General features: G+C 37.2%; 1 protein-coding gene across 4 annotated transcripts in view; it reads right to left on the bottom strand.

Moving 5' to 3' along the window:
- The window catches only part of akap7 (A-kinase anchoring protein 7), a 52591-nt gene extending 35209 nt beyond the window's left edge, over window positions 1-17382 (bottom strand). For all 4 annotated transcript variants that reach the window (XR_016086204.1, XM_088907992.1, XM_088908004.1 and 1 more), the window contains exons 1-7: window positions 16584-17382; window positions 15187-15333; window positions 14145-14287; window positions 11604-11740; window positions 10874-11034; window positions 9103-9215; window positions 6342-6489 (exon numbers count right to left, since the gene is read on the bottom strand). Coding sequence is in view for 3 of the 4 variants with exons in the window: in XM_088907992.1 (XP_088764118.1) it covers window positions 6342-6489; window positions 9103-9215; window positions 10874-11034; window positions 11604-11740; window positions 14145-14287; window positions 15187-15333; window positions 16584-16722 (988 nt within the window). In the remaining variant the exon portion in view is untranslated. The remainder of the gene's footprint in view (window positions 1-6341; window positions 6490-9102; window positions 9216-10873; window positions 11035-11603; window positions 11741-14144; window positions 14288-15186; window positions 15334-16583) is intronic.
- Between the last annotated feature and the right edge of the window lie 262 nt (window positions 17383-17644).

Below are 17644 nucleotides of genomic sequence, written 5' to 3'. Positions count from 1 at the left end.
TATACCATTTCTAAAAAGGAAAAAAAGGAAATTTTAATACCTTTCTCGTAATGTAATATTCAAAACATAAAGATGTGTTCTGGTTAATTTGTGTTGTTAGAAATATTCTTTTCAAGCTATAAGCTTTATACAATGTTACATTTATATTTTGCACTCATATACAATTGTATGTATTAATTATATTTGATCCTGTAAAATACAGGGTACACCATAAAAATGTTTTACACAAATTCAAGTCATCCTCACTGACTCAACTCTACTCTTAATATGGCACCTGACTATTTAGGGCACAGGTACCTGTGTTCTTACAATAAAACTAACTTCACTCATTATCACCACACAAGTCCACACCTGCAAACAAACCCACTGTAAATACCATGAGACAAAATACAATCAAATGTGACAAAAGTAAACATCAACTGATTTGAAGGGTGGACCCAACCCATAATTATGTGGCAAGAGTGCTAAAGTACAGCAAGAGAAACTGATTTAAACTTTACTCTTTACAGGGTATCCAACTAACTAGCCAGTAGTTAGTTTAACTTTAACACCCTTCTGTTTTCCATACCTGTTTAAGTTGTTACAATGTAGTACAATAATCCACACAAGCCCACTAACAGTCTCTCCCTCATTCTACTTTAATTAGCTTTAAAGGTTTTTACAAAACCTTTTTGTTAGATGTGTTGTACTTCAGGCATGAAAAAAGCAACAAATGATTTTGGTTTGGATATTTTCCAGGAACGATGTTGTTACAGCTAGATGGGGGATGGTCAACATCAGCTACTGTCAACATCGGCAGCTCTCAAGGCTTCCAAGCAAGAAAGGAACTGAGGTGTGGGGGTCTGAGACACACTGATCAGAGGAATCCTCTGGTTTACCTTGGTTAATTAATTTCTTGGTCAATCATTAAGAGTCATCAATAGTCCAGGAAAACCGGATGAAAAGAGAGAGAAGGAGAGAGGAGGAAGAACACGGGAGAGAAAGAAAAGGGAGACCAGAGGCGAGAGCTTCTTGTCCAGATCATCCATAAAAAACTGAGTGGAGTTCAGTATCTGAACCTTGTTCAGAGAGCTTGCCATGCTGCTTTCAGGAAAAGCATTTTTGATTTTCTCTATAAAGAATCCATAGTTTAAAAACAGTCTCTCCTGGTTAGTGGATGCATTTTTTAGAATAGGGAGAAAGGGTCCCATTCACTTTGTAGGATCCTGATTTATAGAGAGGGATTTAACTTTAGGTTTATTCTCTTTTTTTTAAGAAGCCAGGTTTATCTCTTGCTGACCTGTGCAGGTGTTATATAAGATTTTGCATACTTGATACCAGTTTTTTCTTGTTGGCCCCTGGCTTACCTTGGTTGCAAATAGAATAACTATATATGTTGTATGTTATTTAATTGTGTGTGACTATTAAACATTTGCTTATCACAGTTTGCCTCTGATTTATTACTCCTTTGACAAAGCTGTGCTAGAGAAAGAACACAGGTGCTTCTACTTATATAAACTGCTTGGGTAAATTTCTTGGCATACATACACGTTTGGGGTTATGATTTTTTTTAACTTTTAACTGATTAACCTGCTCAGGTTTTCATTATTATTTTCTAGTTTTATAACCCCCAGGTTGTAACAATACAGTTTATTCACTTTATCAGCATAAAATAAGTGTTAAAGTCACCTCGGTCACTTAGGTATCTATAACAAAAAAAGAAGCCGTTGGGACGTTGAGGATAGGTACATCAATGTCCAGGTCTGACAGACACTATGGTATGAAACAATTGACAATCTCATGTGTACAGCCAGGATACATTCAGACGTGTTCAACTCATGATCAAGAGCAGCCACAAATCACAAGGCCTATGCGAGACTGATACATCCAATGGCATCTCTGGGACTGACATTGTCCTGCAACACAAACTGCCACACTGCAACCCAGATGTCATCAATTTCATCAATTTCCCTACGGGATTAATAAAGTATTATCTATCTATCTATGTCACTGGATGAACTCAGAGTGAATCCTGTAAAACAAAATAGAGGCTCCAGGATGCAAATATCAGTGCCTGCAATACACACATCGGCCTGGTGCAGAATAACTAGCACTGGCAACAGAAACTGGTTAAACCGAAAAGTACCACAGATGCAAAGAGAGGTTTCTTCAAAACTGTGGTGCACAAGTGGAAGTTTGATATTATAAGCTCCAATATGGGAAGGATCCAGTTCACAGTGTCAGTTCATGGCTCAGTGACTGTGCGATGCCTCCCACTCTGCCTTGGGTTGGCACTGGACTGGAATAGGGCATCACAGGGACCCACACCAATGTACACTGACCGAGCTGTGCCAGGACTTCTCACCAAGGAGCAGCTGAGTCCTCATAGAGAAATAAACTTATCATGTCAATGTCATGGCAGGTGTGAGCACTGCTAACAGCAAATAGAGGACACGTGATATTGAACTGATGCATTGAAAGAATATGGACCTTTGGTATTAAATTGCCTTAAGTGTTCAACCCAGTGTCAGATCAATGTGGCATGAGTGCCCCAGATTCACATGCTGACCATCTTTTTAATCATATGGCATAAACCAATCCATCTTGCTTAGTAAAATCTGACTCTAATTCACTGCGCTTTTAGCGCCTCTCAGTATGTGTTAAATACAGGAATCCTAATCAATAAGAAAAACATTTTTCACCTAGTACACATCCATTGTAAACAAACCCAAAAATGTCTACACAACAATCTTAATAGGACACATAAACAAATCCCAAGTCACACATCAGAAAGCTTTCATTTGCACCAATACTCTAGCTTCACTCAGTGTCTCTCAATGCCCATTTTAGGTGTTCTAGTTGTGTTTTTAAGAGTAGGGGCCGCAAGAGTATTTGAATGTACTGTATTTCTGAAATTCATACTTCAGGGAATGATTCGTTTCCTTACAAATATGCACGCATTATTATATTTTCATGTTTTGCAGCAGAGTGCTTAAAAATGAGGTTCTGCTAAATGTCTGTAGCTTTGCTATTAAATATTCACCAAATGCATTAGAAAGACAGCAAATAATTAAATCTAACACATTCAAAATAATAATTACCTTTCATTCTGTCAAATTATTAAAATCTGCAATAAGTGTTTATCCTTAAACTACTTAACTTTTATTCTTAGTTGCTTAACTTGCAGAGAAATATTCAGTATATTTACAAAAAATCGAATTCCTCTTTAAAAATAGCATCTCATATCTAGTCAGTTAAAAAAAAATGACTGAATATGAAAACTAATTTAACTTACAGTATGGGTGTTACATTATGCAGCAATTTGATCAAATCTTGGTCTTTCATGTCCTACAAATTTAAAACCAACATTCATGTATACTAAGACAGAAATATTCAGAGACATCCGTTATTCATTTCATATTCAAACATTTCCAAATACTCTGAAGATAAAAAGTTGCACTCATTTTGTTACGACCAAAATGGCATAAACAAAATGTCAACGAATTGAGAAATTCTATCACAGATGTTTCATAACTTCAAATCACAGACTGCACTCAATTTTCAAATGTGTATCAATCTACTCTGCAACAGATCACCTTGCACGTAAAATAAAAAAGCTTTCTCTTAGAGAATAGATTCATTCGGAGAAAAGTTTTTTTTAACCTTTACTGTAACCTTACTTATATATCCATCTCACACGGTGAAAATGTATCAGAAGGCAAACAATAAAAAATGTTATTTCAGTTCTGTAAATAATAAAAGAAGCTGCCAAACAAATTGTCAAAAAGGAGGATGAACATTACATTGAGATAAGGGCATTTAAGGAATTTTCAAATGGTTTAATAGCAAAATATCATCTGTCCTTTCAACAGACTTTACACTTCAATTGACAGGTATATCTCATACTACTTAATTTTACTGATCCTTTAATTGCCTTAAGGTTTTAACCTTCAGGTTTCTTTAAGAAGTATTGCTTTGGTTATCAATCATTGGGATAATCTTCAAAGCTTCAAAATATTTAAACAATCTTATTCTTTATAGTTAAAGCAAAACACTAAGAGGAGGTAATGCCACCCTTTGAGATCAGTGTTTATTGGAATGTGATTTGTAAACACAAAGAGATTTTGATAAGACCAAATAAAGACAATCGACTGTATGCTAAGCACATTTTACTAAATGAGTAATCCAATTCCCTGAATGTTTTTAAAGCCTACAAGTATTATCATCATTATTGAGCCAAAACATCTCAGATGAAATCCAAGCAAGTGTTCACGCTGCCTAAATCAAGTATCAATACAAATATTGAACTGGATGGAAATGCATTGCAGACTGCTTACTATCTTTTCATCAACGGTCATTCATTCATCTGGCTAGCTAAACCAATATCACAATTTACAGAGATATTATAAACCAAATATTGAAATTAAGCAAAATATTTTCCGATATCATATAAAAGTGTTGTGGTGCTGAGTGACGTTTGTCTACACAAGTTTCCCTTCAGAAGATAGTGCATGCTTCTCTTGAGCTAGCAGTAAAAAGGTGACACTGGGAAGCAATCGGGGGCTATTTTGCTTTCGAACCTCAGCCAGCCAGCTTGGGTCACATTCTTTAGAGCCACAGCTTTCTGTTCAGGACATGGTTGAAAAAAAATCCCTGCACTCAGTTCCAGGTAGAAATGTGAGCACAGTTCTCACAGTTTAAAAACAGAGAGCAGGATGCATCTCAGATACACTCAAAACCTCCCATCCCCCGATGTCATTTCTTCACTACATTCTCCTCTTCTTCGAAAACACACCAAGATGAAAAGAGTCTTCACTGACAATTTACAACTTTGAAGAATTGAAAATGAAGAATTTGATGTTAATATCTCAACTGAAAACACTACAGAAATGTCTTTTGGCAAACCAGTTGAATGCTTGTTTTTTTCTAGGTTTAAAATTCAGGATCTTTATTGAGGAGTTTTTGAAGTGTTTCCACAAGGGACCTGTTTCCAAAAGGATGCTTCTGTTCCGCAGACATGTAAAAGAGAAATCTTTCCCCTTGCTAATGAGTTTGATACATGACAGATGGGGGACTCCAGACAATAACAGTCAAAAGCACGGTAATCACAAGGCAACATGCATTTAAAGAAAAGCAACAAAGTGTGTCGGAAGAATCTCGATTTTGTGAGCTAAAAACTGTATAGCCTTAAATGCAGTAAAGGATAAAACGTTGAACTTTTGAAAAAAAAATGTAAACCTAATCCAGACCTACAACTTGTTAAGCAACTAATAAAAACAAAAGTAATAAATTTCAATTAAGAATATTACGTGAACTATACAAACATTATCACAGAACTTTGTAGAAGTTGAAATGCCGGCTTCAGTCAATGTTTCTAATGAATTTTATGAAAAAACATAAAATTTATTTAAAAAACGGTGCACTATCAGAACAACTACTCTTTCATCTGAAAGTTTTATCTCCACCTGCAAACTGGCTGAATCCACAAGAGTGAAATGCTACTGTGGTCTTATACGCACTACAAATATTTTACCAAATGCCACCACCTGCAGGCATGGGAGAGTCAAGAAACACAATTTAAGCAGAGGCCGGGCTCTGTACTCTGTACTTGCTGTGGTTCCAAGTATCCACTGTGGAAACTGCTATTGTGCACAACAAGATACTTCTCACCAATTGCGATCCACATGTATGGACTGGGAGCAAGCACTGCTGGAGGTCACTCCATGATGGACTCAATTCCCATCCAAGAGAACTGACTCCTGGATGTTAGGATGTGGAGCTGTACTGTATATTTTTCTGATAACTGTATATTTGTACAATAAAGGAATGACTGGATACATTTCATGTTTAGAAAATTAGCAGTTTTCTATTCCATGATTAGCACTTTGCTAAAATCCAGGAGAGTTAAAAGTCATACTTTCATAAATAAACATGGGAATTCAAAATCAAGAATCGTAGTATCTATTATGGTAACTTAATCCAGAAAATATTTTTAACTTTGCATTTAAAAATAAAATAGCAAAATCAGAAACTGATGAACAAATGTACTGATTTAATATCTGTTGATTTAATACAAACTTTTAACACGTTTTTCATTGCAGCTCTATTTTCAGCAGTGAGGTCAAAGTTTCTAATACTGAGACATTAGTTTATTTTGATCAACTGTCAAAAAAAGACCTCTCATATTTTTCATGTTCTTTTCAATTATTAAAAATATAGGTAAAAGCACACTATTATAATCTAAAACTGAAGTACAATGAACAACGTATTATGTGAAACAACTCAGGAAACTTTGAAAATATTTTGCAAATTCAAATCCTCAGGGAAATTCGAAAGTAAGAAAGCTTTAGTCACCCACTCACCTAATGTCACTGAAGCTTCACAATGGTAATATCCATCTGTAGTCTTTTTCTTCAGCATTGAGCAAAGATCTAGTCGTGATAAGGTCTCCTCTCCGAACTTGTGCTGTTCAAAGTGCTCATAAAGTTTCACATCTAGCTTCTTTACTCCCTGGAAAATACGCAAGAGTCATTTATATTTTCATCATATACCATCTAGGATAAAAAAGCTTAAGAATTTAAAGTATTTAGTGCATAGCAGAAAATCAATTTAAATCCAAACCATTTCAACCATTTTGGTTAAAAACCACAATTAAATGAATTGCAGTCAAGCTTCTGAAAAAATTACAATTAAACAAAACCACATATTGAGTGTATATTTGGGTTTTCCCACTTTCTACCCCAGTTTTCAAAATCTAATGTGGATTTCACTACAACCCCTTACTGATAGCGACACCGGTGAAAATCTCTCTTAATAGGGTATAGGGCCACCACATACACTCTACCACACCTGGGGTTCAGCAAGAGTGATGCAGCCCAGCTCAGACCTGGTGGATATTGTCTCAGGAGTCTTTTCAGAATATTCCGTAAATTCCTGAAAGGGTACAGATTTTTACTGGTACATGAGCATGTGAAATGTGCGTCCAGACTGAGAAGCTGTGTGAAAGTCTGTGTTACCTCCCTAATGTCTTTTTATCGGCGCATACACATCAATAAGCAATTCATTGCACTTGTGCATATGAAAAAATACACTGAACTGAAACGTTCTGTTTGAGGTTTGCATTTGATAATATTGTAGCTGGTGTAATGGGGAAAATAAATCATGACACAAGAATGAGAGAGTGGGTAGACAACATTAAAAATGAAGAATTCACTGAAATAGGACATTTTGCAGTGGCGATCAGGAAAACAGTTTCACCTCCTCAGCACGTCAGCACCCCAACTCGTGCCAAATGTAAAGAGGAAGAACTGTAGTGGAAAGTACATAACTCCCATGCAAATTCTGTATAACCAGCAAAACAGACCAAACAAAAATGATCCACCTACTGACCGTAAACTAGTGAACTCAACACAGTCATATGCAAAAACATAGTAATTAATTCATCCCGGCTAAATAGGAGCTTATATATACTTATTAAATACTTCTAGTACTGTATACGAGTATTAAATGCAATGGAATGAAGATGAAAATGGCAAACATTTTGTCATTATACTGGCAAATAACTCCAAGTGTAAAGAATTCTGCAATATTATTTTTTCGGCAACTATATCAGAACTCTGAGGAAAATGTAAATGATCATCACAACACTTTTCACAGGTGTTGTAAACCCAATTTACAGCAACATAATGAATTGTGCTTACCTGGAACACCATCAAAAACTGTCAAAGTGTAACCGTACATATATACAAAATTAAGACTTTCGCTTTTGTCGTGAGGTAATGTCACACTTTAAAAAATACGCATGTTGTGAAATTTATTTCCGTATAACATGATTATGATCGCAGAAACTACTTATTAGAGTAAAAATGAAAAGCAACAGAAATGGCAAAGAAAGGGAGGAAGAATCAGAAGAACGAGATGCTGTAAAAACCCTCTAACAACAGCGAAGCCTGATGCTGACAGCCTGCAGGCACCTCCAACACACCATCAAGACAGCACTGCAAAACACTCGTTTTGATATTAAAGAACTGTCATATTCTAAATGATCTTTTGTGTGTTTGCTCTTAAACCTATATAAATCCCTCCCCTGATGATGCCCCAACAGCACTTCAGTTGTTTTACTTGGCTGGCCTGAGCATACTCCATGGTTTGAGGCCTCAATGAATCCCTCTCAAAAGCAGCTTATGTGACTTGACAAGGCAATATAGTCCTACAGAAGCTCTCCTCTGACTTCTGCAGGAAAATGAATTGCACAGAGCTTTTGGTTTCAACTCACAGCTACAATCAGCAACCTCGCAATGTCAGCATTTTAAACATGTATCTTCATGCACACCTTTTTACTGCATCCCTTACAGCTGTTGACCTCTTAAATTCTTACTGCCTTGAAACTAATTTATAGCATTACTAAAATGAAGTTACAAACCTAAATGATTTAACAGACAACTGTTTTCTGCTTTGCCACACTCTTAGATGCAGTCGGGAGAAGCAGCTGACACTGCTTTGAAAGTAATTCCACCCATTCCACCCATCAGTTAGCAGAAAGCTGATTATTCCTACGAAGGGCTGCATCAACCCAGAACCTATCCCAGAAGCACACAGCACAAGGCAGGACTACAAGCATGTTCTGTATAAGCAATTCATCCAAAAAACAGTGATGAAACCCTTCGCCCCCATGCATAGACTCTTGCTCTCTCAGCAATGATAATTAGGCATTTTGTGACTTGATTGACTCATATCGTTTGGTACTGTGATTTCCATTCTCTCCATATTTCCTGAACCAGACCTAATCACAAACACCGCACACAAAAAAGGGCTAATTTGCAAGTACCACACACAGTGACTTTTCCAAATCCTGCTATCCAGTATTTCAGAACTCTGGTCTCGTCTCTCCTGTTTTTTGTTTTATAAAATCCATGAGCTGCACAAAACTAAACTGGTTCACCTCGGTTTCATAGCAAGTACAGAATCATCTTACCGAAAAAAATGTTTGTTGTTTTTTTAATCAGTCCCTCAAGAAAAAAAGGATTATGATCAGGAGGCTGGATCAGAAACATACAGAATGGCTTCACACTGCACCTCTTTATAAACTTGTCTGTTTGTGTGCAATAGAAAAGATGATCTCACCTGATGGCGTAGCTTTGGAGACCTTGAGAGCTTCATGAAGGTCAGGTGTGGCTTGAAAGCCCTACTGTCTCCAGCCAAAATGCCCTTTTCTTCAAACGCCTTCCTCACTGCCTCTGTGGCGAGAAGAATGCAGAGACAGGGGATGATAACCAGATACCCAGCGTCATTTTGTGCTTTGCGCTGCAATAACAACGAAACTCCATTTGCTCCATGTAAAAGAAGAAGATAATCAATAGCCTGAGGAAAGGCAGGCAGGGAGAGGCGGCTCTAATGCAGGGCAGAGTACCATCTGACAACATTAACAGGCAAACAGAGCATCACACTGGCAGGATATACAGTAGGGATGCTTCATTTCACATTCACCGGCATGAGGCCGTCGTGGGTCCTTTACTAAATTTACAACATGACATAAAAAATTGTGTTAAAACCTAAATTGAGTACGTTGCCTCAGCTAATAAATCTAAGAAACACTATGCCACATATTACAATGGAATGTTATCTTACTAAATTGGCTAACTTAAAAACAGTCATTTAAAATGGCCACATATCCCATCTGTTTTAATCGGTGGGATTGTTTTAGAGTAAGCCTGATGGTCGACTTGAAAAACCATGCACCGTGGAACAACGACGACTCCAAATGCAGAGTATGGGAGAAAGGATGAGGAAGACATCCCAGACAACTGAAGTCTCCTGAAACATTATCAAACGAGGAAATCGTTCTTTAAAATTCCATCATTTAAAACACAACTCTTACTATAATATTAGGATTGGACTTAAGTCTAACAGATAAAGAGCTACTGTATCTGCTTTTTAACCTCCATTTGGCTTCCAAAGTCATGGGAATGCAAACAGCTTGTCCTTAATTCATGATGGGAATCAACTGCAACAAACGTTTTTCCAGTGGTGCAGTTTTGCAATAAGATAAAACTAAGCAAAGGACTATAAACTATGAAGGCTTTTTTCTTCGATAAGGGGACATTTGCAAGTAACATGCAGTGAGTTTTCAACATCCTGTAAGCCACTGCTTTCCTAACCTGGTCCTGTTCTGTTCTGATGTGTCTAAAGATGTGGCAAGTGTGATCTGTGGTTTGTCAAAGCCCTCAATGATCTTGAATGTCTGAATCTCCATCCTTTTAATGGGTTATTTCTTTCTCGGAGTTTGTGATCTCCTTTACAAGTGCCATCTCAAGCATACGTGGGTTCTCTGGTACATTCATTCCCTGGGAACTCTTTGGATGATATTGGGCTGACAGCTGTGAGATTTGAGGAGTTGTTGTTTTCATCTGTAGAAAGCACATTTCTGTTGACTGCCATGTAGTATTGCACATAACTTTTTTAAATATGAAATCATACTTCACTGTACACGCTAGGAGCCTAACACGTTATGATACTTGAGCAGTTTTACTATGTTACCACATTTGACCAAGTATCATATATACAATTATATGATACATATTATATAGTGAGTCTGAACAAAAATAATGCTTACAAGCAGACTGTTTATTGTTCTTAGAATTATAATATCATCACAATCTTATTTCTTATTGCGTAATATGAACATCTGGGCTGAAGTGGAACCTTTCACAATCTACCACACTGGCAGAACATTTTAGATGATCTGTGGTATAAAATGTCCAAAAAACTACAAGTGATTTAATCAAATGCAGCGGTTTACCTACTCAGGGAACACAGACTTAGAAACATTTTTTTTAGTTCCAATTTATTACTTCTTCTCAAACGGCACTAGAAGGAATAGTTGATCTCGGCACACCTGCAAGATCTCTTAGTGTCGTCACATGGTCTCCTTCTGCCAGCTGCACAAAAGCAACCTCACTTCTGAAGTGCCCGATCCCAGCGAAAGGCAGCACCAGCTCCTTGCGCTGAAGCAGGTCACGGAGCACATCCTTCAGCTCAGTCAGCGCACAAACTGCCCTGTTGGCAGAGGAACCAGTTATCTACACTTCTTCCAAATATGTCACAGATGGAAAACAACTCTATATATAATCACAGAAGAGCCTTCTAAAATATTTTGAAGAAAACTGGGGTGTAAATGAAGTTAGTTTAGAAAAACTCAAAACCTTTCACATTGACTACCACTGTGCAGCTGTGGATATGAATTAGATTTAGCTTAATCGATAGCTTAATTTTGATAGGTGACGTGTTAACTGGAAACTGCACAGCATAAACTATAGAAAATGAAAATGTACCAGCTCCTTCTTGCAGCCCAATTCTGTTTCCGATTCCTCATTAACAGAAAAGCTTGAGCTGACTGACAGAACTTTCTGGTGAAAACTATTTCTTTATTTAGAGATTAGCACAGTATTGTAACTTTCTCACATAACATCCTTTATTCAGAGTAATGAAACCAATTAAGAGACTGCAAATGACTGTACTGTATTTGCTGCTATGACACACATCTACAACAAGGCAAAATTAAAGTTTCATTTGGCATGCTTATTTCACTTAGTCTGAAACTTTAAAGATGCCTCACATATACTTACATGTTTACTTCTTCTTCAGTGCCTAAGTGGGTCACAAGCAGAGTAATGTGAAGACTGCCAACAGGAATCATTGCTTTAGACAGTCTGTGATCCTTCTGGACAATGATGTCCTGAACAGCTTCAATCCCCCCTTTTATCTGAAACGCACAACACTTCAAAGGTCAGACACTTGAAGAATACTACATTATTTTATAATCTCTCATACAAGTACATTTTCTCAGTAGCAAAATAAACATGTACTGTAAAAAAGTCAAGTGCCCTGAAATATTAAAAAAATGCAACTATAATATTTTCACCTACAAAATGAAAGCTGCCACTTTGCAGTTTTGAAACTGCTTGAAAATGATAATGAAACAAAAAGAAAAAATACCTTATCATTTTATACACTTTAAGTACTCGAAAAAAAGACTGATTGATATGTTCAATAGCTCAAGAGAAGGAGGAAAGACTTGCTGACACAAGATAGAACAGATTAACTTTTACTCTTAATGCACTTTCTATGCTGCAAACAAAAACAACCACAACTGGTGCTTCAAAACCAAGCTCAGAAATTTTAGCAGGCGCTGCTTGTGTGTTTGAAACGTATCCACCTGTCAGCGGAATTGATTCATGTTTTAAACTGTTCCTTTGACAAACAGCAAGTTACACAGGAAATGCAACTCCACCACAGCGACAATTTAGTTAGATCTTAACGTAAACAAGAACAAATTCAATGCGAAACTGGCAACACTAGCTCAGGTGCATTTATAAAACAAAGAAGGCTATTTGCTATCAAATAGATATTTACTGTTTGTGATTTATTTCTCTAGGACTGTAAAAATATGCTGAACTCACTTTGATTTTCCCTCATCAACTACAAAAAAACATGCCATTAAGAACAAAACAAAAATTATCAAACATTATAAACCATAGTCAGTTAATATGATTTAAAATGTTAAGATAGAGAGTTGAACTTCAAGAATGAAGTACATGTAAGTCAGATAAATTCATAGCAGAAAGTCTCTGCAGTAAATGACCTTTCACCAAATCCAGGAACATATAAAAACAAAACAAACCCTGTTCAATCAATCAAAAGCAAGGGGATACACCCAACATAAAGCTCACAGAGAAAAAATCAGAATTCCACTATATTCATATTTTTAATTTTTTATATTGTGTTTTGTAGCTATTGTCAGCATGACATCATTTTTTTCTTTTAAGAAAGTTTTGCTAGCTTTCAAAACCAGCTGTCTGTGCATTCCCTTGGTTTTCAAGTCATATACAAAACAAAATGCAGACATATTGACCTGTTCCTGTGTAATTTCACAAATAATTAAGTATCCAAAGTAACCAAAGCTAAAAGCCTACAATCACCCAGTTGTACTGACAAATACCAATCCTTAAACCTATGTTACCAAGACCTAATCCAGGTTACTCAAAACCAATAACAAAAAATAATGCATATTTATTTTGGGTACTGTGTTTTACCTTACGAAATGAATAAAAAAGAAGTTCAATAACATTTTATGCAGAGTGCTTTTAGAAATGGCCAAATAAAATGCCTACATATAATTACATGAATTCCATGTATAACTTTTGTCATGTTATAGTTGAAACTGCATAAATACTAACTTCACTACCAAAAAAATAACCATAAAGTTCTGTAGCTTTTGCAAAATTTAGTCTAACAAAACTGTCACTTAACAAAGCTTTTGTGTTGCTTTGAAACCACATGTAAGAAAGGAACACCAAGACAGAAGAAAGCTTTATGGTACAGTACATTTTGTAGTATACTATACTACCATACATATTAATTTTGGTAGCCCTAGCTATACCTTCCCTAATTGAAAACATTATGGCCATTTTCCATTTAGCATAGAGAGACACCCTGCCTCTAAGCAACATCTAGTCAAGCAGATCCAGCTTAAAGAGTTAATCATCCAGAGCTACAAATACAATAATTGTTTAAAATGTCTTCAGTCCTGGGATCTTCACAATCTAATTTTAATGCTCAGAGAAATTACAGTTGCATTGCTGTGGGTTATGTTTTATCTGGCCAGTTTACAAGTGTTGCCTCCATTCAATTTTTATTTTTGCAGAACATCACTTACAATGAGCTGTGCTCTATTATTTTTTGAATAACACCAGCACATGCTCTTTTGAGACATATAGGGAAAAGCAACAGCTTGCTGTTTACTACAGTAAATACACAGGAAATCTCTTAGCATGCTCTCTATGTACAATTCATCAGTGCACATCATCAACTACAAAAACTAAAAATGGTTCTTTACCAGTAATCTATTTCTTTTACAGTGGTGCCAGTTCAATAGCCTGTACAACCCCAAATGTAAGATATGTTTCTGTCCAGTGAGACTTTCAGAGTCTAAGGGGTAAACTAAAAACCTACAGAAGCTGCTGTTAAATCACTTGATATCAGAGCTTGGTCACATAGGAGGGACAGGATTACAGCTTTGGCTAATTTGCTCATAGAAACAAAGAGGGTGACACCAGCAGAGATAGAGGCTTTCATAACTCCTAACCATCTTTACTGCTGCATCATACCTTAGGGCTTGTAATAGGAACAGACACAAAGTAGTTTGGGCGTTGATCTTTTCTCTGTTTCTTCTTTTCATCTGCATCCTCTTCACTCTCCCGTGCAATTTTTCTCTTTCGTTTTTTCTTTGGTCCCTTTTCTGAGGAGGTGACTAAGGCAAATACAAAAATGAAAAGTGTAAATTACATGATATGACTTTTAAGTTATAAAATACATTCTTAAAAGGTAATGCTCATTATCCATTTCTGATTTATTAATGCCGGATCAATCTCCAAAGTAATAACCCCACCTACTTAAGAAAAACTACAGTACAATGCAAAGTGACAATTTTCTCCCAGTGTTTTGCAGGGAGAATCAGTGGAATAACACACAAATTTCCTCAGAAAGAAAAAGGCACCACTGAAAGTTCATAAAAACGTACCATTACAAGAAAAACATTGAGAGCGTTTTGGAGCACGTGTGTATTTTAAAAGGTCTACTCTGATGTGCACTCCGAGGCATTTTTACTTACAGTACATACTGCTCCACCCCCTTTCAAATAAACCACACAAACACATGCATTATGCACTTGCGCTGGGCAGCTGGAATTCAACTTGACAACAGCTGTGGTGCTAGGAAGTTCCTTGCCACTTTCACCGGGCAACTGAACATAATCCCCCATTACCAGCCATGCTGACAGCGCTCCTTCAGATTTCACGATAAAGAGTGTGTTTGTGAGAACTGTCAAGTCGCAAGTAGACCGCAATGAAATGCTCGCCTCCTCCCGGATTGAATAGGATTTGCCAGCTTTCAAAACACTCTCTTCTCAATTAAAGTAAGATCGAAATTAAAAAAAAAAGTGTCAATGTAAAATCGGTCTTAGAATTGACCCTAATCAAAACAATAAGTTTAAATACACACAACTGATGGAACATCTTAAATGGAGTCGATGTGTTAAAAGGTTTGACCTTCATTGCCAGCTTCTGGGATACATGTTTCTATTTCTTCAGTTAACATTCCAGACCCCTGAATACCGGGAGGTCCATGCTGCAGATGAAATAGCTCACTTACTGCCAAACTCCTTGCTTATTTCTGTGTTGGCAAAGGGAAGCTCAGCCAACAGAGTGTTCGAGCAATCAGATGCCTTTGCTTTCTGCTTTCTGCCTTTTATTTTGGGTCTTTTCCTCTTCTTTTTCTCCTTCTGCACATTTTCATTTTCTGAAAAGCCAAGTTATTGACATTAGAAAACAGGAGACAGGTCGGCAAAGTTTTAGTTTGAAAATGAAATGTCCACTTCAGTCCAACAGACTCCTGGGCTGAGGATACAATCTTGTGTTTTTTTCCCCACATGCAATAGGAGGGTGTGAAATGCTTGGTACTCTTTTACCCCAGTAAGACCGTCAATTAAAAAAGGCTACAAAAATATTCATCTTTTCAAATGGCATGAAATTTGTATTACAAACCCATTTTATTACAGCCTTAACAACAACCTTTATTTTATATCGTTCAGGTGGGTAGCTGCGCCAGCATGCGTAGCCTCCATGCTCAGGTGAGCCACACACCTGAAGAAGGCTCCAAGCTGAAACATTCTGTTTTCCTTCTTCTCTTTTCAGCCGGGAATAAACCTATTATTGTTCCATTATTTTATATATCACCTTTCGTGATACATCAGCTGAGACACTGTGACATTGATCCATCTAATGAAGCATGAGCAACTTGAAAACAAATTCTCTCATAACTTGATGGACGGCAAGAAAAACATTTATTTTATAAATATATAAAAAATGTATTTTACTTGTTTATTTAGAAGCTACATAGCTAGTCTTTCAAAGAAATAATGTCTATGTTTATAATGGCTTTCCGTACAAGTGTATAATAGATAAAAGTTTTTTTAAGCATCTGATAAAATCTGCATTATAAGTGCCATAATCTATTATATTATCGTAATATCTGGTGTGGACATCTTGCACAAAAAAACAATATGATCGTTACAATCCCTCACTGCTGAGACTTCTGAAAGCAAACTTCAGATTCCGCCTCTTATAGCAGAGCAAACAAGCAAATCGCTGTGCATCACAGTAATGAAAGGAAATGCAGTTTGACTGATGTGTTAGCCACATTTTCGCACATATAATCAGAAAAACCAGCCAACATTCATTTGGGTACAGATCATTAAAACGTACTTCTGTTTCTGTTTTTTTTTCTTTTAACAGGGATGATAAATTCAGATAGCGAAGCAAAAGGGAATATACATCTTATATATTCAGATAAGTCCGTTATAGAATCCAAATGTTTGCTAGTATACTGTAAATCTGTGATCTTAGTCCATGCAAATACTGTAGTGATAGGAAACACTTTTGACAGGGGAGTTTTACAAGAAAAAAAGTAGTAAGTACTACAGTACATTAAAACAGACTACTAGGGTTGTCAAAAACGTCTAAAAAAACTCGCCTTCCACCTTGACTTACCCGAAAAGCATCTTTTCTCTGCAGTTTCCAGAGCTCCCGTTATCTTCGCGTCGGGCCGCAACAGGTCCTCTGCGGGGCGCAGGTTCAACACCACACCTGGGATGGCAGACAGCACCAGGTCCGTTTTGTCATCTTCCATGCCAGCCACCAGGTCGACAGCATGTAAAACCCGAGTCTGGGAGACAGCCAAGGGTTGTAGGTTATGGAGGGCTGCCTGTGTCTGAGGCAACCAGTGGAAAAGCCGTGTTGAATTTCGCGAAGCTGCTGGTTCATGAAGTTCAGAGTTTGCGAAAGCGCCGCATTCCCGTAAAACTTTTTTTTAAGAGGGGCACGTCGGCACTGCTCTCGCACGTTATTGGGGTTTCTTCTGTTCCACCGAAAACACGGAAAGAAAAGAAAGGGCCATTTGTGTTGCGAACAGGTCTCTGATCGTGGCGCAACAACCTGCCACAATACAGCGAGTCTGCAACTTGAATAGTTTGTTTATTCGGTCCTACCAAACGTGCATGTCCAAACAAACCAACCTTACAACGCACCGGGACGAAACTGAAACGAGGCAAGTGAGCAACCCCCAGTCTCAAATGGTGCATTTATTATCTATATCGTGCCTCAAAGCGAAAATAACATATTCAGTGGTCCTTAGAAACACTTCTTTATCCAGCGACGGACACATTAGTGTTTGCCTTCTCTTTCCTAGCTCGGTAATTCAATAAAGCGAGCTCTGTAAATGGGACACTTCAGCTGGCGTTAAAAAAAAAGTAAAAGCAAACGTCAGCTGCAAAGTTGACACAAACAACGACACTCAGTTAACCAACACTTTGCTGGTGGCAAAGAGACGCGTTGCTCTGGTGCTTGTAGCCCCATAGGTACGGATACTCCACTGGCTCAAAAAGGCTCGAACGCGTTAGTTTGAGAAGGTCTAATTTTGTCAACTACTTCACGGAGATGCATTACGCGAATAGCTGTTTCTAGAAAATATCTTTACTGGTACTTGATTAAAGTAACTATTTACTCACATCAATGAGTACATTGATGTAACGTCCAAAGACTAGCAAGAAATT

The sequence above is a fragment of the Atractosteus spatula genome, chromosome 2, assembly GCF_055471065.1.
Source record: "Atractosteus spatula isolate fAtrSpa1 chromosome 2, fAtrSpa1.hap1, whole genome shotgun sequence".
Lineage (NCBI taxonomy): Eukaryota > Metazoa > Chordata > Actinopteri > Semionotiformes > Lepisosteidae > Atractosteus > Atractosteus spatula.
Note: the sequence above shows the minus strand (reverse complement) of the source record. Positions and strands in the feature narration are given on the sequence as shown.